The 23,285-nt window shown below is 38.3% G+C and overlaps 2 protein-coding genes across 3 annotated transcripts in view; one reads left to right on the top strand and one right to left on the bottom strand.

The window, feature by feature from the left end:
- ssh1a (slingshot protein phosphatase 1a) overlaps nucleotides 1-16,979 on the bottom strand; it is a 36,874-nt gene extending 19,895 nt beyond the window's left edge. Inside the window, exons 1-2 of one of the 2 annotated variants that reach the window (XM_081366065.1) lie at nucleotides 16,610-16,979; nucleotides 12,539-12,576 (exon numbers count right to left, since the gene is read on the bottom strand). In XM_081366065.1, coding sequence (XP_081222191.1) covers nucleotides 12,539-12,576; nucleotides 16,610-16,690 — 119 coding nt within the window. In that variant the 5' untranslated portion in view covers nucleotides 16,691-16,979. Of the gene's footprint in view, nucleotides 1-100; nucleotides 255-12,538; nucleotides 12,577-16,609 lie in introns of those variants that run through there. The other variant, XM_081366066.1, reaches the window with a different exon arrangement.
- A 1,497-nt stretch (nucleotides 16,980-18,476) lies between these two features.
- LOC308691162 (D-amino-acid oxidase-like) lies at nucleotides 18,477-22,200 on the top strand. The gene is made up of 10 exons (XM_081366119.1): nucleotides 18,477-19,690; nucleotides 19,812-19,926; nucleotides 20,088-20,164; nucleotides 20,378-20,443; nucleotides 20,555-20,609; nucleotides 21,125-21,229; nucleotides 21,303-21,382; nucleotides 21,535-21,652; nucleotides 21,732-21,830; nucleotides 21,914-22,200. The coding sequence occupies exons 1-10, from the start codon at nucleotides 19,497-19,499 to the stop codon at nucleotides 22,043-22,045; spliced, it is 1,041 nt and encodes a 346-aa protein (XP_081222245.1). The 5' UTR covers nucleotides 18,477-19,496; the 3' UTR covers nucleotides 22,046-22,200.
- Nucleotides 22,201-23,285: the final 1,085 nt, after the last annotated feature.

Below are 23,285 nucleotides of genomic sequence, written 5' to 3'. Positions count from 1 at the left end.
AGCCATGCGTCACAATCAATCAAAGGTATAAATGGCACTGCAATCCACATCAGCTCTGATTTGACTTAAGACTCTTGCACCAATTCATTGGTTCACTCACATGTGGTAGATCTGGCTCTGCGTGACGAATGCATTATCCACAAAGTACGGTAGCATCTTCAGCACAACTTCCTGACAGGAGTCTAAGACCAGATGCATCCTGCTGCTGGCTACAGGGAGCTCTCCCTCGCCCGGTCTGCAGGACGCTTCGGGCAGATCGGGAGAAAAACAGCATGCAGAGGAGAGGAGGAGAGTCTGCAGCCCCTACCTCAGTCTGACGCTGTCCGCGAGTGTGTGAGCGAGTTCCTACTGACGCACTCCCTCCCTCTCTCTGTGTGAGTGTGTGTGTGTGGGTAAATAGAGAGAGGAGGAAAAACCTGTTCCCTTCTCTTGCAGTTACAGGGAGGGACGAGGCGCTCTGTGTGTGCGCATGATGAGAACGTTTCACAAGAGAATTCACTTTTAATGAAATGTGTTACTTGCTTTTTCTTTGTAATTGTTTGTGAAATGAACTTGCAATTAAAAATGTAGTGCACTCCAAACCGCTATGACACTGCAAAAAGCCCGGCAGGCCACAGAGATCCTGGTGGCTCTCTTGGAGAAATAAAAGCGCTTTACACCAGCAAATCTGACAGAAAAAAAAAAGAAAGGATTCCAGCAGTAAAAAGAGAATCTTGTTCTGGTTCAGTACTACAAAAACTACTGGCTACTAACAGCTGGAACAAATGTGCTGATCTTCTTAGTTGGGGCTCCTGAATGCTTGCCACACCCTAAAATGATCTGTCCCAGAATCCTCTGTGCCATCCTCACAACACTGTCAGACGAATCAGGGAAGCTTCTTTAAAATCTCATTATATATGGGGGATGAGTAGAATGCAGTAAGTGTAGGGACTGGATGACCGTCTGTTGCCTGTCAACACCTTGACTGAGGAGGGCTGACTCTTTCTGTCTAAAAGCTGATAAAACAGGACAAAGAGAAAACTGAGACACCAAGGAACAGAAATAGCTGGGGGGAATCTGCAAAAAAGGGGGAGGGGGGATATTTAAGAAGGAAGGATGGATGAACAGAAAGGGAGATGAAGAGAGCCGTCTTAAATAACTAGAGAAGCCAAGAGGACGGGACTTACTAAAGGGCATTTGGAATTTTTACTTTCTGGATTAGCGAGACAAACAACTAAGAAAACAAACTAAATGCAGCCAGGTTACACTCTTTAAAGGAATTTTCTGGGTTCAATTCAAGTGGAATGCTGTCAATTACCACTAAAATAACTTTGACTTGTCCCTCAGTTCATAAAAATAAGCAGAAACCATGTCTACAGTAATGAACTCACTATGGAAGCAATATATGGGACAAGAAATTGCAGAGGGTTTCCTCAGAAATGAGAGCAGAAGAATATTTTTGTTTATTATTATTAAAACTATAAGCTATACTGCAAATCATCTTTTGGTGGGACAATTGTTCTAGGCAGATAAACGTATTTTAAAAAAATATTTTACTAGTACACATTTTTCTCCTGTTTTTCAGTAAAATTATCTATACATCTCTAAATAGTTTGGGACTTGAATTAAGTTTGTTTTTCCTAAAAAAAATTTTTTTTTGAAGCATAAATCAAATAAATTTGATTGAGGTTTAGGTTTAAAACAAGTAAAAAAAACAACCATTGGTTGATAAAAAATTAATTGAAGATATACACTATCGTTCAAAAATTTGGGGTAAGATTTATTAAAGAAATTAATACTTTATTAGAGAGAATGCATTAAATTGATAAAAAGGGACAGTCAAGACTTGAGCTGTTGAAAATTCTGCTTTGCCATAAAAGGGATAAATACAATATAAAAATATATTAAAAAAGAACAGTTATTTTAAATTGTAATATTGCAATATTAAGGTTTTACTGTATTTTGATTATATGTTGAACATAAGACACAAAATTTCGAAATCTTACCGAATCTTACCTCAAACATTAGTGTTATTGTAAAGTATTCTTTGAAAACAAGTCCCAAGCAACAATTTACTTTGTAAGTAAATTTAACTTGTTATAAGTATTTTTAAGGTGCAGTGTGTGATGTTTAGCGGCATATAGTGGTGAGGTTACATATTGCAACTAACAGAAGTTACGGCGGCTGACAGGAAAAGATGTCGACGTCTGAGACATCAGAGAGTGGCCATTGAACCCGAGGCATTCCTCAACTATTCATTGGTTCAATCAAATGATTGGGTTATGTTCGTAACTTATCACAGATCTTTCTTAAAGGGGTCATATAATGCCATTTTTGTACAAGCTAATATGATTCTTTAGGGTCTAAATTAAACGTTTGTAATATACTTTAATTAAAAATTCTCATTAGTATTGTAAGAAAACACTAATTTTACCTGGTCAAAAACAGCTGTTTTCAGCACGCCGTTTCAGTGCATGTGTCTTTAAATGATAATGAGCTTTGCTCACCCCGCCCCTCTGTTCTGTGGGTACACCGTATATTAGACATTCTCTGACCGCATCTAACACAATAACCACGTGTTATTCGTTATAAACGTGGGATTATGAATTATATTGAGAACGTCGTACATAGAAAACATGCCGTAATGTACCCTGAGTGTAAACCTTAGACGCATTCATCGTGAAGCCTGCAGCAAGGTTTGCAAATTTCGCAAAGATTAATATAAATACTAATATAAAGGTTAATGAAACATTACACTCACATCTTCTGGAGGTTCAGCAGGAACACGTTGGTACCGATCCGTTTTTTCTCGTTTGTGAAGCTGTCTGGTGTGAAATGATTCGCGCAAACATGAAAGCACAGACGATCGTGGGGAATCCCCGTGAGGGAATCCCCGCGTCAATCCTTTGGGCATATCGCTTCAAAAACAAAACTCAGCCACTGCTTCTTCAACGGCTCGGATTTAGGAACATCCAAATGATTGCTGTGTTTGTTCCTTATTACATCTAAGAACAGAACACCACAATCGCTTAGACGCCATTCTACTCCAGCATATCAACAATGGCGGACTACAGACGACAGCTGTCACAGCTCGCTCAGGGCGGGTCTTGTGTTGAAACACGGCTGTCAATCACAATAGCGGGAGGGGCGTACGATCTTATGACGTCACAATATCGAACGGCTTGATTTCAGAGATGGTCAAACATATAAGGAGATTAAAACAAAACCACTGGATGGATTTTTATCATGATAGGATGGTTGTGTACAGGCACTGCCAACAGACATTTCAGTGCAATCAACTTGTAAAAGTGCATGTACCATTATATGACCCCTTTAATCTGGAACGATTTACCATAAAAACATTAAATTGAATGCTAATAACTTCCTTTAATAACAAAGAAGATCACTCTTGCTTTTTTCTTATCACTATGTACATATCCTTTAAAGTTTACTGAACAGCAGTTCTGTTAAGCAAAAATATCCCCTACTTCTATACAAAATACTCTTGTAGATCACCACAGATGGGCCTGTGCTACTCAAACAGACCTCCTTTCTTGGGCATATGTGCTACTGCAATATATATGACAGGTGTGTGAACATCTAAACGCATTCATGATGTATATCCTAGACCAGGGGTGCCCAATCCTGCTCCTGGCGATCGACTGTCCTGCACAGTTCATCTCCAACCCTAATCAAACACACCTGAAGCAACCAATTAAGGTCTTCAGAGCACGTCAGGATCACTTGAAAATTAAAGGCAGGTGTGTTTGATTAGGGTTGAGATGAACTGTGCAGGACAGTCGATCGCCAGGAGCAGGATTGGGCATCCCTGTCCTAGACAGATCAGCCTTACGTGCTCACGCTTTGACATGCCAAGTCATGGAGCACATGACTACACTTACAGAGCTTCCCATGTGACTCAGCATAACCATGGCAATGCGATCAGGCAACCTCCAGAACACCTGACAGGTGTCCCGATTCAGGATGCCTGCATGTGGAGCTCTAAGCAGATCAGGCGTGTGTGTGTGTGTGTGTGTGTGTGTGTGTGTGTGTGTGTGTGTGTGTGTGTGTGTGTGTGTGTAATGTAAGGCGTGCGTTTACTGGATTATTCCAGTGTGCTGAGACTGCACTGGTACACAATAGTGCTACGGTTGTTTTTTGCACGCACAGGCACAAAAAGATTAAAAGCTTCTTTTCTGGGAGCAAATGTTACATAACATTTCCATTATATCTTCGCCGAGCAACGAAGGAAAAAAGAGGGACAAAAGGAGGGAAGGAGGGAAGAAGGGGAAGGAGGGAGGGAGGGAAGGAGGGAGGGAAGGAGGGAGGGAGGGAGGGAGGGAGGGAGGGGGCAAATAGCGCACCAATCTCTTCTCGAGTGTCGAGGCGAGAATGATGAATCGCAGATTACATCAGTGTTCTTCAATCTATTGGCCACATGCCTGTATTTGCTCCGCCTCTCTATTAATCATACGAATTGCCACATGTACCGGTCTTGGTCTGAATGATGTTGAACGTACTCTCAAGAATACATGCATGTTCATGCATCTTGTGCTCTTGTAATAGAACTTGTGATTCTAAGAAAAGAGTTATTGTTATCCAAACTAAAACAGACAGCAAAGACTTGAGAATAGTTGTTTTGTGACAGGTGAAATGAAATTAAAAGGCACACTATGCAAGATTTGTACCTTAATATAACAGCTTTGAAATCATTTTGATGGTAAACGAACTCGTAGTAAAGCGAATCATCCCGACAGCAAAGCGGGTGGGGGACGCCGCCGCAGGCAAAACCAGCAATGCAGGTTTGAGAGGTGGCGCCCCGGCAAATCTCGCGAGAATCACGACTTGCTTTACGGCACGACGTCACCAAGCGGCAACCTCCCCGTCTCTCCCTTGAAACCAACACGGAAGTGAGTTAAACTGTAATTCGTTGACTGGCCGCTTGAGGCTGTTGTCAGAAGTGAGTCAAATCTGTATCTCCCCCATGTTAAAATGACCAACTTTACAGCAGAAAAAAACGTGTTTAAAGCCTGGTGTCTGTATGTGGATTTGGTCTATACAGCTAATTTTGCCCTTCATAACAACTGTGAGGGGGGTGAATTATTTTATAACTCGTCCGTTTAGTTGATTAATATTTAAATTTAAGGGTGTGGCCAAGCCACTTGAGTGACAGATGGATTGCCGCTGTCAGTGCTAGCCGTTTGTCTGCTGTTACTAGCCGTCACTTCACCTCAGCAATGTTAGCTGCTGAACTTGCCATCTCTGCAGTGTTTGTGCTTTTTTTCGGGATTATCATTTCATACAATTTTAATACTTGGGTAACGTTACAAAGCTCACGTCTTTGGATTCCGTCGTTATCGTTCGAGAGAACAACCAGCGCTGTATTTCAGTTGTTTTCCTCTGTGAACATGCACTAATGGATGTCTGACAATTTCGTTGCTTTTTGGGGTTTTCAAATTTAAAACGTCAATAAATGCTCGTTCGTTCTGCTCCCATGGAACAGATGGATTATAATATGCTTATGTAGGTTACCGTCAGATGAAATCATGCGGGCGTCGGCGCTTTCTCCGTCCGTGAATGAGCGCGGATTTTCTAGCGCATTTACTTGCACTTCAAAGGCAATATATCTATGGTTTAACGGTTAAACCATAACCCATTTGAGAGACGGCCAACATCAGAATTTAAAATGGACTGAATAAGCTCTCTACGAACTTGAGCGATGCCGCGCTGACGGACCATGAAAGAGTGACGGACATGTATGCACATAAATCACTGTCACACACAAACACTCTCGAAGTAATACACAGTCTCACTTGTAGCCATGTCTTTTAACTATTATAATATTTCGAAGGGCAAAAAGAGGAACGTTTAATTGGCTTTACATCATCAGCTAACTCGATCACGTCGAGCTAGGAGATTTCAGATAGCCAGGCTCCTCAGCTCCACTCACGCCCCCCGCCTGTTTGTCCATTTTCTGTTATCCGGTAGTGACGCAAGGCCAAGATGGCGACGGCCGGCTCCGCCCACTTTAGGCTTCAAAAATGCTCTTCAGAAACCTACGGGTGACGTCACGGACACTACGTCCATATTTTTTTACAGTCTATGGACGTCACATACATCAGTAACATATGAAGCAGCCTCTATAGAAGACACTCGCACGCATTTCAGAATCACGGCAGAGTCGACGAAGATATTTTACGTGTCTTTACGACAGTAACGTTAAATACAAGTACTCCACAGCGACTCTAGGGGTCGCTGTTTGAGAAAGACAGAAACTGCATAGTGTGCCTTTAAAAAAGTCAGCAGCCATATCACCCTGTAGCCAAAGACTAGTCGCTCACAGAAGCTAAGCAGCGTTGAGCCTGGTCAGTGCCTGGATGGGAGACCTCCTGAGAAAAATAGGTTGCTGCTGGAAAAGGTGTTAGTGAGGCCAGTAGGGGGCGCTCACCCTGTGGTCTGTGTGGGTCCAAACGCCCCAGTAGAGTGATGGGGACACTATACTGTCAAAGAGCACCTACCTTTGGATGAGACGTAAAACCGAGGTCCTGACTCTCTGTGGTCATTAAAAATCCCATGGCACTTCTCGTAAAGAGTAGGGGTGTAACACCGGTGTCCTGGCCAAATTCCCTCCATTGGCCCTAGCCAATCATGGCCTCCTAATAATCTCCTTTTACTGAATCACTCTCTCTCCTCTCTCCACCTTCAAAAAGACTTTTAAAAAAATGGCAGCATCATTATCTTATTTTTCATTTTAAATAATGATGTGGCAATTTTCTAATGTAATTTTAGCCAAGCTGCAATTTGGTTTTAAATCTTGGGTGAAAATTTGTATTTTGACACCCCTCCACAAAATAGTGGATAACTCAGTAAATATTCATCCATTTTTTGGGGGCTTTAATCACTATTAATGTTTGTCTTTCTTCAGAATAAAATATGAACAAAATTAAAAAATTTATCCAAGGAAGTTTCCAAATTTTGGTTGATTTGACACGGAATGACCCGCATGATCATTTTATCTTTGCTCAATTATGCAGATGCAACTGGAAATATGATGTAGTATCAAGTTCTTCCTGCTAAAAAACAGCCTAAGCTGGTTTGCTGGTTTCAAGTCAACATGAAATAAACATTCACTCTATTTTCTAAATGCATGTTAGAGATCTTATTGTGACAAATCATCCATGCATAGGTTTCATTTTTAAAAATGTTTGACCTCATCATTTTTCATCAAAATAATGTCATAAAAGGACCTTCTGGTGAAAATGACTTCTCTCTGTCTGGTGACGAATGCAGGACTTCTCCAATCATTTGATCCACAAAGTCAATTTTATTCTTTTTTTGTTACACTCGAATGTACGTCACAATATGGAAGAAAAGATCTGCTGCTACTTCCGTTTCATTGCAACTTTAAAGAATGTCTTTCGAACTGACCAGCTAAAAAGTGTCCAAAACTGCTGAGACCAGAAATGTTTTTTCAGCAAGGTTGGTAGCCAGTTATAAACCTTATCGTTGGCTGAAAGAACACTTCTATATATTTTAGGGGATCCATCCCTTTAAACTTTATGGTTAAACTAAATCACCAATATAGACTAAATTATACTTTTTTATTCAGGACAATATTGCATAAATTTAATGGATCTGAGATATTCACAAACACCCAAATACTCAAAACCTTATGCACTACCACTACACCTAAACATAAACACAGATTGCTGTGCTTGGCTGCTCCTGCCTCTGTGTCTGTTTGGTGAAATCAACTGGCTCACCGCTGTGCCACCTGGTTGATTTCACGAGGAAACATTTTGGCCGGTTCAGCAGGCATTCCAGAGTGCATCTCGAAAAGGCTAAGATTAGGGTTACAGTTATTAGAGGGGTCCTGTCATGATAAGGCAAATATGAACATTTGCGGGGTTAAAACTCCTCTAACTAGCGTGTTTATTCCTACAGATTGCACAAATGGCATTCTTAGCATCTCCAGCTACGCATGTTTCAAAATTCTTAAAGAGATAGTTCACAGTAGGGCTGCACAATTTGCGCGGGGGGGGGGGGTCTAACTGTGATTTATCTTATAAAATTGTGGTTGTGAATTAAAATTTGAGGTGAAGAAAAAGAAAAAATAACAATTACTATTGTAATATTTCACTCAGATTATAATAACAATACTAATATTTCACAGTAAAACTACAACAATACTAATATTTATTAAATATATATCCAATTTCAACAAATATTGTATAAAAAAAATTATAATAATAATAATCTAACAATGGACAATGGTAATTGATATGCTATGCATCCCTAAAAGTAAAAAATGTTCATGTACAAACTGGGCTATTTAAGTCAAACATGCCTGGGTAACAGTATGAATATAAAAATCGCAATAAATACAAAGAAACTGTATTCTCTTTTGTATGAACATGCTATAAACTTACAAATAAAACAAAAACATTCAACATTCAAAGCTATGGCATTCATTAGCACTTTCCACACAAAACCGAGAACTGCACGTAACAGTACTGCAGGTTCTGCAATAGCACATATTTCAACATGATTTCAGGAAAATGCATGACAACAAGTCAGCCTTAGGTAAGAGAAAAGGAATCTGTCAGGTTTGAACAGTTTCTAGCAACAGGTGTTACTTCACGAATCAATGAGCTCAGGCAAAAGGACAGGTCTTTACATGTGTGCATAAACAAATTACATCAAATACTGGCAGTCTAAACATGACATATCACATTCTGATAATTGCACAACGACAGACAGAACAAGCTGGAATGCTCAGTCCAGGATTTCTTTAACAACTAGTAGTTCATATCTTTAAAACAGTAGCTTAGATGATCCCACTTAATCTAACTACTATTTCCTAACATTAAAATTAATCGTTTTGTACAATGTTTTTATATTGTAATTATATATTTTTTTTAAATACCTGCATGTAATTACAGCAGTAATTAATTTTTGTAAATACATCTAAAATTACACTGTTGACCTTCCCTTCCCTTTTAATCCACCCTTAAACATACCCATACCAGCAAACCTGTCCCTAACCTTACCCGTATCCCACCAAGTGTTTTGCAATACAATATGAACACAATAAGTACATACTTATTTTTTCATGCAAGTACATAGTAGTTAAGGACACGCTTAGACTCTTACCTACTCCAAAAACTACAAGTGTTTTGGTTCATTCTCTCTTTCACCCTCGTCTAAAATGTCTGTTTGTGAGGAAGTAGTATTCTGTTTTGCTGATGTTGCTGTTCTGATTGTGTTTAGCTCCGTGAATCTATTGCACTAGTGACTTTATCCTAACCTTGTTTTTCCTCATTAAAAGAGGATTTGTTTCACATGAGCCTCTAGGACATCCTGTTCCCAACACACACAACTTTTCTGTCAGTTTTCTGCAGTCAGTCTTTAGAATAAGGGTCAAACATAACATGTACATTAAATTGGAATTGCTGACTTGTAGGATACAGTGGCCTCAAGATGTACTTGGGCAATTAAGCAACATAAAAATGTTTGAATGTCATTGCATTAGATCAGGGATTCCTCAACTTATTTTGTCAGCTGAACCCCTTTGACATAATAATTGAACAACATAATGTTGGTTATGGTCACATGACATGCAGGTAAACAAGTAAAATATTTCATCTTTTTAGTACACATTTATTTTGTTTAGTTTATATAATTTAATTAATTATAAGAACCCACAGCAGTTCCCTTGCAAACATCCAGCGGGTTTCAAATCCCAGTTTGGGAGATCCTGCATTAGATAAAATGATCAAACCAAGCATACATTTTTCAGAACAAACTTCACTTTTCTCAGTAACTTTTGCAATGACTTTTAACCAACTGATCTCCAAGTGATTTTTAAGTGCACAAATACTTTCTGGGGCCACTGTATGTTCTTTCTAATTGGTATTTGAAGGAAACTGTTTGGTGCTGAGGGACAAGAGTCTTATCTATGAGTCACAGGAAGATACAAAAATCAGACACAGCCTCCATTGTGTTTGCAATCGCTAAAGCTGGAATCTCAGACTCCTTTTCTCATATCCTGTTTTTACAGAAACACTGAGCACTGCCTTCTGAAACTATCACAGGGACAGCAGAGCGGGATAGAGACGGAGATGGACAGAAAATACTAAAAGCACTTTAAATGAGCTGAGGGAACAACTGCTCTTTCCCTTATCAGATGACCTTATGTAGGTCACACACGCCACATGTGCTTCCATCCAGCAGAAAACAGACAGACGGCATTATTGGGTTCATTCGGGGAACTGGAACAGTAGTTCCTCCACACCCTATTCTAAGCTTGATCTGAAAAAAATGAACAACCCGTTTCCTTTTACTCTTTAGCAAAGTACTCATTATCGCGGCGTTCACACGTTCTAGGGATTAGTTTGTTTGAATGTGCTTACTGGAAGCCATTCATTTGGAGATACTTTTACAAAGCAAAACTTTTTTAAAGCCCAAAACAAACACTTCATTATAATACTCTACTGTCATTTAGACAGAAAATGCTAAATTAAAACATAAAATGCTGTTGATTCAACTTGTGTTGAGTTATAGTCAACACGAGAGCGATTTCCTGAGAATTGTGACCTTTGAGGATGTCATGTGACCTTTGCGATGACAAATATTCCTCTGTACACATCCCCTTCCTTTAGCTCCTCAATCTGTGGCGTACATAATATTTCCGATTGTCCTCACGAGTTGTTATTCGACCATGTTTGGCCATTACCTAGATGGCAACATTGAAATACACAGCAAGAGTTTGAATCAGCAAACAACTTGTCTCTTAAGAACTTTTCTTTTGCTCTTACTGGTGACCTAGTTTCAAAGTTTGAAAAGGACTGGGACATGAGTCCAATCCCAGTAGACACAAGCCCTAGTTTAATACGTCCTCTAAAAGACTGAATGAAAAAGTGCTGAATCTAAAAACAGTCTGGACAAATGTCCTCTCTACTTGAAAAGCATTTGGCCTTACTAGTAAATACTAAGGCTGTGATGACGGTATAATTATATATATATAGTAACACTTTAGTTTAGGGTCCAATTCTCACTATTAACTAGTTGCGTATTAGCATGCATATTACTATGATATTGGGTGTTTATTAGTACTTATAAAGCAAATATTAATGCCTTATTCTGCACGACTTTATTCTACATACCTTAACTCTACCCAAGACCTAAACTTAACAACTACCTTACTAAGTATTAATAAGCATTAATTAGGAGTTCATTGAGGCAAAAGTCGTAGTTAATAGTGAGAATTGGACCCTAATCTAAAGTATGACCATATACATTGATATTGCATTGATACTTTAAATACTTGCATCAACATATACATTTATTGGTCAATTATAGCTGAAGTGTGTCATTTCCCTAGAGATTTAAAATGATTTCCTCTCTTTTATGTGTTTGCTGCAATTTTAGTCATGATCCAAGTATGATATCCTGATGAATCACAAAGTACTGAATCAACATGAATCATGTCATAACATATCAGGGCTTCAGAGTGTGAGTGAAATGGTTGCAAATGCGAAAAAAAAAAAAAAAATACAAATTGGCAAAAAAATCTAGTCGGCATTAATGACAGACAGGATTCGCAAACAAATAACCGGTTGTCAGTCAAAAAAGATTCACAAAGCATCCACATACTTCCTTGCAATTTCACAACTAAAAAACCAAACAAGGTTGACAACATTTCTGCAAAAATGGTATTGCGTTGCTTCTTGCATGTGTTCAGTTTTATCCGAAACTACCACCTGAACTAAGCCCTACCCTAAAACTAGTCGATAGCGTTAACAAAAGCAAAGTGAGATGACAATGCATTTGCTGATTTAACTTTGCCATTTTAGTTTGCATACAAGTCTTTGAGCTCTGTTTGTTATAGTCAAAGTGTCTAACTTTTCAAATAAAGCACTATGCTAAAAGTGTTTTGACGTCACAGCATTGTGCAAGGAACCATGTGAAAATAAATCAATCTGCCAATGTAATCATAATTTGTGGAAAAGAAATAAAAGTTGTTGGTGTTTTACTGCCACTAATGTTCATTTCAGTTGGAATTTGCAGTGAATTGTATGTATAGGTAAGTTTTCCAAATATGTAGGTAGAGGCACATAAGGCAGCTCTACTAAACACCACTTCATCCATCTGTCTTCAACAGTCATTGAATTACAAGGAAACCAGATAACGCTAATAAGAATATTCATTAGGAGCGATACAGTGTCCAATAGGTGAAAGCCAGCAAGATGTTTGCATCAAATGAAACCCACTTGACCTCACTTCAGTCGAGGAGGAACTGAAACTGTAATAAAAAGCCACTCTGGTGTTAAAGCTGCCGTGAAAGTAGTGATCAGACGCCTGGCCTCAGATAGCCTTGATTATATGTGTTAGAACAGTGGAGAAGAACCATCTCTCAAACTACAGGGTGCGATGAAGACTCCTCCCATCATGGAACTGACACACTCTTCATCATCTGCTTCTGACAGATTGGACCTTGAGAACACACTCACACACACCAACAATATACAAAAACTTGCAATCAAAAGCCAGTTGTTACCTCTGATTTAGCCGGCGCTCATCGTCACTTCCAAAGTCCTGGGAAAATAAAAAGAAATGAAAACAGAAGTTAGTTATCTAAAACAAAAGAGCACTAAGACATGTCCACACTATTCTATTTTAAATTGTATTGCTTTGAGCCTTAAGATAAAGAACAGAGCAGGATGCATCTTTTCTGATGTGATAAATCAAATTACGTCTTCACACATCTTCTACCAAACCAAATTATAAGTTATAAATTCAGCATCTGTTTGAAAATGTCAGCACAATACCGGAATAAATAACGGAGAGGCCAAAATCCCTCAGGCCTCGGAACTTTTCCAAATTCCACAACCTCACCCGACTCAAACCCAGCGCAACGCACAACAATCTGGCCTAAACATGTTTCTTTTTTCCCCCCACATGATCTCTCGCTCTCTCTCTCTGCTTAATATATAACGTTTAAATACAATACAAGACTTATGTGTCCTAAATAACAAAAAAATCTTTGATATTTCACTATTCACAGCAGTGTAATATGACAAAGGAGAAATGTTCTCTCAAAGCTGAAACGTGAACAACGGGGCCTCTCCTTGAGATAATGTTTCATCATAACAAAGAGTGTTTTTTAAATAGTTCCTCACTGTATGTGAAAGTGACGGCCCTGGTTATTAGGTTACTGATAGTGGTATGTAGCACTTAATGGAGGCAGGGCAGTGTGCCATGGTCAGATGTGACAGATGCCTGCAGGGGAAGAAACCGTGACAGGGGAATTGGTTGTGCCAGGGTTTCTGTCACGTACCAAAATCTGTCCCTTCATGCAGAAGCTGGGCTTATAAAACTTTATAAGCAGAGCAGAATGAGGGGAGGAAATACTGGGATTTGTGAACAGAAACAGACTTTATGGAGGCATGAGGGTTTTCTGTAATTTACTAAGTGGAAGAACAGACAGCGTGGGGCAAACGGTGAAAAATAAGAAGGTAGAAATCAATATTGTGCTCCTGAAGATTCGCGAAACCATTTTAATTCTGTAATTCAAATATGCACAATAAGAACGTGAATTAAAGGACTAGTTCGAATGTTGTTCCTAATCTGTAAGAATTTAGGAAATTCCTGGTCTTTCCAATATACTGAAAGTGAATGAAGACTGGGGCTGTCAAACTTCACCTAAAGCCCCATAAAACATAGGGGTGTAACGATACATTGGTAAAGATCTAATTACATTGATAAAGATCTAATCTAAATACAGTCTCTGGGTGAAGTGCATAAGCTCTTAAAGTGACAGCAGCCCAATAAACCTGCTGCTGTTTGTCATGTTAAATAAAGACCAAAAGACAGAAAGAAAATCATTCGCTGCTCTTGACTGAATAACTTTTGTAACTTTAATTGTAAGCATTAATGTGTTTGCAATGAGAACTATCCAGTTTTATTTAACATTCGATTACTTTCATTTCTGTAGTATTTGTTACCTGAAAACTACTGATAGATTTAAAGCCATGTTTATTGTCTCTATATTCTATTGTATTTTTTTTCTTCAGAATTCATCAGAAATTTGCCTTAAGTGTTTTAGTGAAAAAAAAGCTCATACAGGTCTGGAACGACATAAAGAATGTCTTGATTTCATGTTGAATTTAACCTGAATACCACACAAAGCTTGCACAGATTTTTACCAGTGGAACGTTAAAACCAAACTAATATCACCGTAATTATTCCTCAAAAAATGAGTTCTCTACACCTTCTTTCTATCAGCCCATCCATCTATCTATCCCTCTCTCTCTCTCTCTCTCTCTCTCTCTGCATGAGATGACATCACTGCAGCTGCATGTTCCCAGTCCTCATGTTTGAGGTTGTGCTGTGAATACTAAATAGTGTGTGTCCTCACTAGCGTAGCGCATTATGCAATCATTCTTAGATTTAAGTACTGAATATATATATATATATATATATATATATATATATATACATACATATAAAGATTAAAGATAGGAACAATCGGGGGAAAAAACGAAGGACTGGTCCAACTAAGAAGAAAAAGACCACATTTCCTAAGAGGTTCAAGAATGTTGTTAATCTGACCCTGGTACTGCGACAGAAACCGAATTAAAGTGTCATTTATGCCCTGCACTGTGTGTATATAATAAAATTAGTACACAAATATCAATAATTCATACAGCAAGAGTTAGTACTCACATAATACTACAGTATCGGATGGATGTGTTTTTGTGCTCTATCATTCAAATGTGTAGAGCTAGCGCCTCCTACTGGTTGTAACTAGTACAATGGTTTTCAAAGACGACTGTGATGTCAGAGGAACTATTAATTTATGAAGGTGGGGTGCGCATGTAGGAAAGACTATTTAAAACCTACAAGACCATTCCTAAAAAAGCAGGGTTTTCCTGACACTTTTCAGAACCACCTCCTGAGAAGCACTAACTAATAAAGGCCATTCAACTCTCCTAGTGAGACCGGCTAAAAGGGTCCCGCTCCTAATGAAAAGGTAAAAACAGGAGGCCTTTCATTGCATGAGAGGAGCTTAGCTGTGCCACGACACAATGACTTAGATTTAAATTTCGGTTGAGAAGAAATGCAGTCATCAGGGAGGGGAGACCTTTAACTTTCACACAAAGAAAAGCAGCTCATGAAGGGCTAGTGTAACAAAAATTACTAGACCGCCTGCAGATTTGCACCACACAGATACGGTAGCAAACTATAACACTAATTTGTGGAAGCACAAATTAGGAACTATGGGGAACAGGGAAGGCAGTGTTCAGTATTTCTGTTGTTGGACAGTTTCATTGTATACAGGAGAGACCATGACCAAAAAGCTCCCCCCTTTTTGACAGTTCCCCTGTTAAAATGGCTTGACCAAATGAATGGAAGCACACAGTCCAACACAATACCATGAGATAAAACAAACTCCTCCATTTACTATTACGTACAATGACAAGAGCAACAAGCCATTATATTTTCAATAAAAATATAACCACAGAATGCAGTGGCATAATCTGTGTGCTTATTTTTGTATCTTGCGATCTAATCTGTCCCATTAATGCCAAATGTTATGACATGTCTGTATATAAAATATGTTTTGTTAAGATGTGCATGTTTTATTAAGATAGTGGTATTAAGAAATATTTGCAATACCATCTGGAACATGGTCCATGAAATATCTCATCATAGCCCAAAATTAAAAAGACATAGATTTTAATTAGTAAGTATAATCAAAGAACATAGCTTATATTACTTTAATGTTTATGCGTTGCAAAGCACTTTGCACGCTGACTCACTCAATAGCATGACATGGTCGGTCATGTGATGTCAACAGCGGCACCCATAAAGTGACGACCCGGTTCATAACAGCTTTTAATAGGCTGATATGTCTGAAGTCTACATCTTTTGTGGGTGTAAATAGTTTCAATGATTTATTCCCAAAAGTGTCATTCATTTGTATAAAGTTGTAGTAAAACATACTGCGTGCACCTTTAAGACTTGGCATGGTCTCCACGATTAATCCTTAGTTAAACCAGTCTGTACCAAACAAAACACAGTGTTTTGTGGTTCGTTTACTAAAATTAGACGTATTCTTTCACAATCGTTGAACAACAAATCGCAGGACAGCCTGGAAGCAAGCCATTAGCTCAATAAAGTACAACAGCCCTGTCAAACTCTCTCTCCTGGTGACAGAATTGATCAGGATCCAAATCAAGAGCATCACACCTCATCTAACCACTACCATAACACCAGCAGAGATTAAGCAAAACCACAAAACACACCAGATGAAGGTGATTGATCAAGAACAACTCAACAACTTAGGCCAAAAATGATATGTATGTATGTGTGACTAGTTTATGTATATAATATACATAAGTATAGACTACAGTGCATAAAAAGCCTAAGGCGAATCGTGTCATCTCACACCAGAGTGACACAGCGTTCAATCCTCCATCAACCCTGATGGCATCCCGCTAGTTAGCTCTACAGCCTGAGCTGTATTAGCATTGGGCCTAACTTACGTGACTAAATTATATGCGTCCCTTTATGGATTTTATAAAACATTACATCATCTCTTCTCAGCGTGTTTATTTCCGCTTACCTCCCCCGCGTTGGTGGTGGCGGTGCTGGAAGTGGACGCCGCGCTGGGAGTGGGCGAGCGCTGCAGGGTTACCAGAGCCATGGATGGAAATCTCCCAGCAGCACAACGGCCAGTCTAACTGTCACAAGCTAAACCGACTAGCGGATTTTCCCCTAGCCGCAGCAGCGCCAGATACACGGGGACTGTGCTGCAACTCCACGCGCTCGGTGGGGCCACTGACTGTTAAAAGGCCATATGGCTGAGCCGCTGATCGGCGTTGTTTGTGTCGCTGAATCCGCTTTGACATGAGCTGGATGATGTTTGGTGCCTCTCTCTCTCTCTCTCTCTCTCTCTTACTCACACACACACTCTCTTCTCTTCTCTCTCTCTCTCTCTCTCTCTCTCTCTCTCTCTCTCTCTCTATTACTCACTGCCGCAATGTGGCTAAAACAAGGACTACTACTGCTGCTGCCTGTAGTGGAGTTTGCGATTCAATGTTTTTGAATGAATCTTTTATGTGAACGAATCGTTCTCGTTCACCGATTCTATCTCCTTTTTCGAAGCGAGAGCCTGCTTTCATGACTTCAAAGTGTCAAAGACTGACTTCAACCTGGACCAATAGCATTCGAGTATGGGCTGAGTGTGGAGCATATCATTGGTTGGACTGAACGAACACGCCCTTTTCTGAACGAGTCAGTGTTTTGAATCTGAATCTCTTTGGATTATTGAATTAAATGGGTGCACCTCTTGTTTGTGAGAATGTAAGGGCACGGAGGTTACTGAAACTCAGTTTATAAAGGCGATCTTTGTTTTGTTTTTTGCTTGATAAAAGTCATGCCAGAAAGACAGATAGGCATAATCAATCGGCCCAACCCTAATGCACTGTTTCATGTATTAAAGGAGTGTTGCAGTCATAAATCACAAATCGGTTGAATGGGTGATTCAATGACGTTTTGTTTTCCCCTGGCAACTTATTTGTGTCTGTGTATCTTTTTGTCTTTTGTTTCATGCTTATCTGTATTGCTTTAACGCTTTGTAATGTTTGATAAAAAAAATAAAAGATTCAAAATATTGGAGCCCCTGAACTGAATTAAAACACTCACTATTAAGCATAAAATGCACTCAAGCCAAACATCCGGGTGGTATGGGGGAGGAAAGAAATTTTAGTTGACAATAAGGTGTTGTATATGTTTGGTATATGTGCATCATTTTGTATATATATATTTAACACACACACACACACTTAATTGGGGATACTTAATTTGATTAATCGATTCAACAGTGCTATTGATCTGCATTACCAAACGTGGATGTTTTACACCAGAAACATACACTGATGTACTATTTTATTTAATACTGTGAAGCTGCTTTGATACAATCTGTATTGTGAAAAGCGCTATATAAATAAAGTTGACTTGACTTGACACACACACACACACACACACACATATATATATATATATATATATATATATATACACTGTATATATATATATATATATTTACACGTGTGTGTATGTTAAATATATATATATATATATACACTGTATATATATATATATATATATATATATATATATAATTCCTTTATTGTATGCATTATATTATCTTGTTCTGTGTATGTTTTTATGTTAACATAACATTAATATTAGGCCATCTGGTAATATTTACCAAGTTTTACCAAAGTTGACCTATGAATTAAGTTAATTCAAAAATGCATTTGCTCAAGTGTAATAATTAACAGACATCAAGAGGTGGCCACTAGAGGCTGGTTCTTATAACCAAGTGGACTTTACCCCGTCATCCAAGATTTGTGCAAAGTCTTAACGAATTAATGCTGTTAAAATTCTGGTTCCAGTTTAAATCGATCTGTCATAAGACAGTGCATGTGAGAGAGAGGCAATAAGAGCATATTGGACTTTTCCTAATAGTTTTTTTGAGAAAACTTCTGGCCAACTTAATTCAGGTGAGTGAAACTGTGTTTCTGTGCAATGGATTCTTACATAAAGGTGACCATATATGAGAGTTTGCATATATGTATACATTTGCATGTGCAGATTTCTTCAAGATTAGTCACATGGCAGAATTGGTGATTGGTGATAATGTTTAAAATGGAAAGGGATGCATTTTATTTGCACATGAGATAAAAAGACAAAGCAGAAATTAATTGTAGAAATAATAAGAACTGTTGTACAAAGAGCTTTCCAACATTTGTAATCGAAATTATTCAACCCCCATTGCAAATCAGGTTAATCTGCAAAATGTATAGACTTTCAGCTGTTTGCAATATACAAATCAAACAGAAGTAATTTAAATAGCTTAACACAACAAATCAAGTGGTTTCCAAAATTTCAACTGAAAATGCAACTTTTAAAGGTGTCCGCAGTCTCAAAATTATTCAACCCGCTGAATGGAATCCCTCACAACAGCATAAATCTGCAAAACAAGTGGTGTCTCTAGCACACCTGATGCAACTAATCAAGGTCTTCATTAGTTGCACCAAGTGTGCTTGAGCTAGAACACATGAAATATCTGAACTGGCTAGGTTTGTTAAATGTCACGTTTGACTGTATGTTAGACATATGGCTAAGTCAAAAGAATGGTCCAAAAAGTTAAGAGAATATATTATCACCCTTCACAAACAAGGAACAAGATACAAAAAGATAGCGAAGGCACTAAATGTTCCTAGAGAAACTGTTGGAAGCATAGTTCGCAATTTCAAAGTTAAAGGAACAGTGGTTACACTGCCTGGACGTGGCAGAAAAAGGAAGCTATCAATGGCTGCAACCAGATTTCTGAGAAGGCAAGTTAAAAAAAAAACGAGTCACTGCAAAAATTAAGTGTTCAAAGCAGCACAAAGAGTTACAAAAGAGGTATTCGCCTGTTATGGCATTTTTTTTCTGCAGACATGAAGGTGTGCATCATTGGAGCGGGGGTCATCGGCCTCTCCACGGCTCAGAGCATCTACCAGCACTTCCACGGCCGGGTCACCCCCCTCACCATAGAGGTGTATGCTGATGTCTTCACTCCACTCACCACCAGTGACGGGGCAGCTGGACTCTGGCAGCCGTATCTATATGACAAGGGGAACGTGAAAGAGACGTGAGGTTTCATTTGAGTGAATCCAAAAGTGCATATGAAACAGTTGAAGCACACCCTCATGTTTTCAGAGATGCTGTATAATCTAGTAGAGAATAAAATGTTTTTTTTTTTATTTTCACAGTAAATGGAACAAAGAGACATTTGATTATCTACAAAGTTTCCTCAGCTCTCCCGATTCAGTGAAAATGGGAATCTTCCTCCAGTCTGGCTACGACCTGTGCACTGAAACTGTACCAGTGAGAAGCTTCTCATTTCCCTCCTTAAAATGCTTGATATTTAAATGTATAGTAGAAATTTAATGTAGCTCATGTAGCATGCAGATGGTATGTCACTGAACGGAAACAATGCTAAATTTTCAGGCATGTTTTGCAGCTGTCTCTCTGCTTCTCTCAAACAGGACCCCTCATATAAAGACGCTGTGTTGGGCTTTCGCCAGCTAACTAAACGTGAACTTGATATGTTCCCGGGATACAGGTACATATCACCTGCATCTAATCGTTTTAAGTGTCAAAGTCCCGGACAAGACATGGAGTAATATTCAGCTTAATTGGACATTCAAATTGAGTCAGGGCAGACCTACTGTATATACATTTTTAAGTGCTGATGTTTAAGGTTCAGTTTGGTTGATTTAAGTTCAGTTGAACTGAAATGTAATTGATCTCAGTGTCGTATATGTCCATTTCCCAGCTATGGATGGTTCTACACCACTGTCATGATTGAAGGAAAGACATACCTGCCATGGCTTATGGATTGGTGAGAGATCTTAACAGTAACCTGAAGTTGGATGAAGTTGCATACTGTATGCATATACATATAGATGTCTAACATATACATTTTAATAATTTCCTGGTGTTCTCTATACAGGTTAAAACAAAGAAATGTCAAGTTTCATCAGAGAAAGATTGGTTCATTTAAAGAGGTTTGCACATGTTTTTGGACTACTTTCAATCATTTCAATAATTGAAAAGCTTTAAAATAGATGTTCAATTCAAGAAATTATAGATCAATATTAAATCCACAAAAAAAAGCTACATTTTATTTATTTTAAATAATTCATATTATACTACGGGGCTGTTGAATGCTTGAATCTGATTGGTTGACGATTTGTTCTAAGGTGTGCAATTATTTTCATGGAAACTCACGGCTAAAGTAGTTCCAGGCCAGTCTTAACCGCATTACCACCTCGGTGTGCATTATTTTCTAATACTTCAATGCCCATTGTCAATTATTCCTTACTAAAGCAGTTATAATATCATAATATAACAGTTATAGTTTTCTGTATCACTCATACTTATACTAGATGCAGTGGAACTTCATACTGTAGTTTAGTAAGACAAGAATAGCAACCAGTTTTTGACCCACTTATAACTGAGAACCTCGTCTATCCAGTTGTAAAGTGATTGTGCTCAAAGTTTGTAAAAAATTGTCCTCCAGTTGGCAGATAGTGGTGCTGATGTTATCATCAACTGCTCTGGTGTCCGATCAGGAGACCTACAGCCTGATCCTGAGCTCAAACCAGGAAGAGGACAGATCATTAAGGTGATCATAAAATTCAATCAGGGTTTGAGTTTTAGACAAAACAGTGTCATCTCAGATTGCTATATGTCAACAGGTAGATGCTCCCTGGATAAAACACTGGATCTGCACACATAATTTCTCGTCTGGCAGTAATTCGTCATACATCATACCTGGGTGAGTTTCTTTATGGTCACAGTCCATATTTGTATTAAGACATACATAGATAAAGGCAAACATACTGTGTTTGTTTACCTAATCTCTGAGTAATTTTTATTATGAAATGCAAAATTTGTCCTAGGTCTGATTCACTCAGTTTGTTTCTGCAGGAGTCGTTTAGTCACTGTGGGCGGAGTTTTCCAAGTAGGAAACTGGAATCTGCAGAACAGTTCTGTTGACCATAAAAGAATCTGGGAAGATGCCTGCAAGCTTGACCCCAGTCTACAGGTAGGAGAGTTGTCTAGATTTGTTATATAAGGAGTGTTTTTTTTTTTTAATACAGATCTGCTCAATTTTTTCTCTCTAGCATGCCCGGATAGTAGAGGACTGGACTGGTCTCAGGCCCGCACGCAGTAAAGTTAGACTGGAGACAGAGACCATGCGATCTGGACCACACACATTTGAGGTGAGCTTGTAGTGAAGAGAGCACTATTTTGTTGGCTTAACTCTTCCTCTTTTCACACACCATGCTGTTTTCATTCACCTCAGGTCATCCATAACTATGGACATGGAGGTTTTGGACTGACCATCCATCGTGGATGTGCTGAGGAAGCTGCTCGGCTCTTTGGACAGATCCTGGAGCAGAAAGGCTTGCTAGCACACTTTAAATCACGCCTGTAATAGATCTGGGTTTATGGACAGTGTAATCCATAATCTCATCAGACATCAGCAATGTTATTCTTAATCTCAACTTTGTCATACTGATTCCAAAAAGTTTAAGAATTCTAAACTACAATTAAATAAATGTTCATATACACATGTTTTATATTTTTTATAAAAAAAAAAAAATTGATTGTTTTAAAAATATGACACATCATAACAGAAGCGAATTGTCAAAACTTTTTTTATGTTAATTAGGGGTGTAACAATATATTGTGTCACAATATATCGCAATACAAAAATGCATCAATATGTTTAGTGGATAGTTCACCCAAAATAAAAATTACTGTGTGAGAAAAAATTCTAGTTTTCAGAGTTTTAGTGTCAGTCCTACAAGAAACTGCTATAAATAATGTGAATATAATGTACAATAATGCAATGGGGGAATAATTGTGGGTCCTGATAATGCCAAATGTCTTATGTTAGCAGTAAAAAGTGACAACATTATTTTGTTATACATCTAGTCAGACAAAATTATTTAGACAACATTATTTATACATCTAGTCAGCTAAAATGATTCTGTATTTTCATCTTTAGAATCATGAATATTTTTATTCTGGTGTCACTATTGGGTTTCCAGCACCAAGTCCAAGCCTATTCATTTACACCCACAATGTAAAACCAAATGTAACATTTTGATCAACAGTAAAAAAAATGTCTTAACCTTTTACCATATGTCTTGGAGTATCTCAATAATATTGTATCGTGAGTTCATTATTGTGATATGTATCGAATCATGACGTGGGAATCGTTACTCCCCTACTGCTAATGTATAATAAAGAATCAGATGCAAGCATGATTTATTTAATGTTTTTATTTGAAAGCTTTTTCAAATTTATTTTAAGCATTATTGTTTACATATTTACATTACCTGTAGTGGCAACACTGGCAAGGGCTCTCAGGGTTCCCACTTTGAACATACTTTTTTTTTGCTCAAAAGAAATCTGTTCAACCTTTGAATCAACTACCTATGAATTTAAATGTGTGCTCACACTTTTTTTAATTATTCAAATAAATTAGCAGTTTTATAAATTCATAAAAATTACGCAAAGGCATGAAAGGAGATACATGATGCATACAACCTGAGGCCTGAAGACTGATTCAATATAATGTATTATTTTTTTTAAAAGCATGGTTTCTTTCCTGTGGATTAGCATTTAAGGATATAGAATTTAGCCATCAAAATGAAAAGTCAATCAAA

The sequence above is a fragment of the Scardinius erythrophthalmus genome (genome assembly GCF_964197995.2).
Source record: "Scardinius erythrophthalmus genome assembly, chromosome: 5".
Classification (NCBI taxonomy): Eukaryota; Metazoa; Chordata; class Actinopteri; order Cypriniformes; family Leuciscidae; genus Scardinius; species Scardinius erythrophthalmus.
The sequence above is the reverse complement of the archived record's forward strand: the minus strand, read 5'-3'. Positions and strand labels throughout refer to the sequence as shown.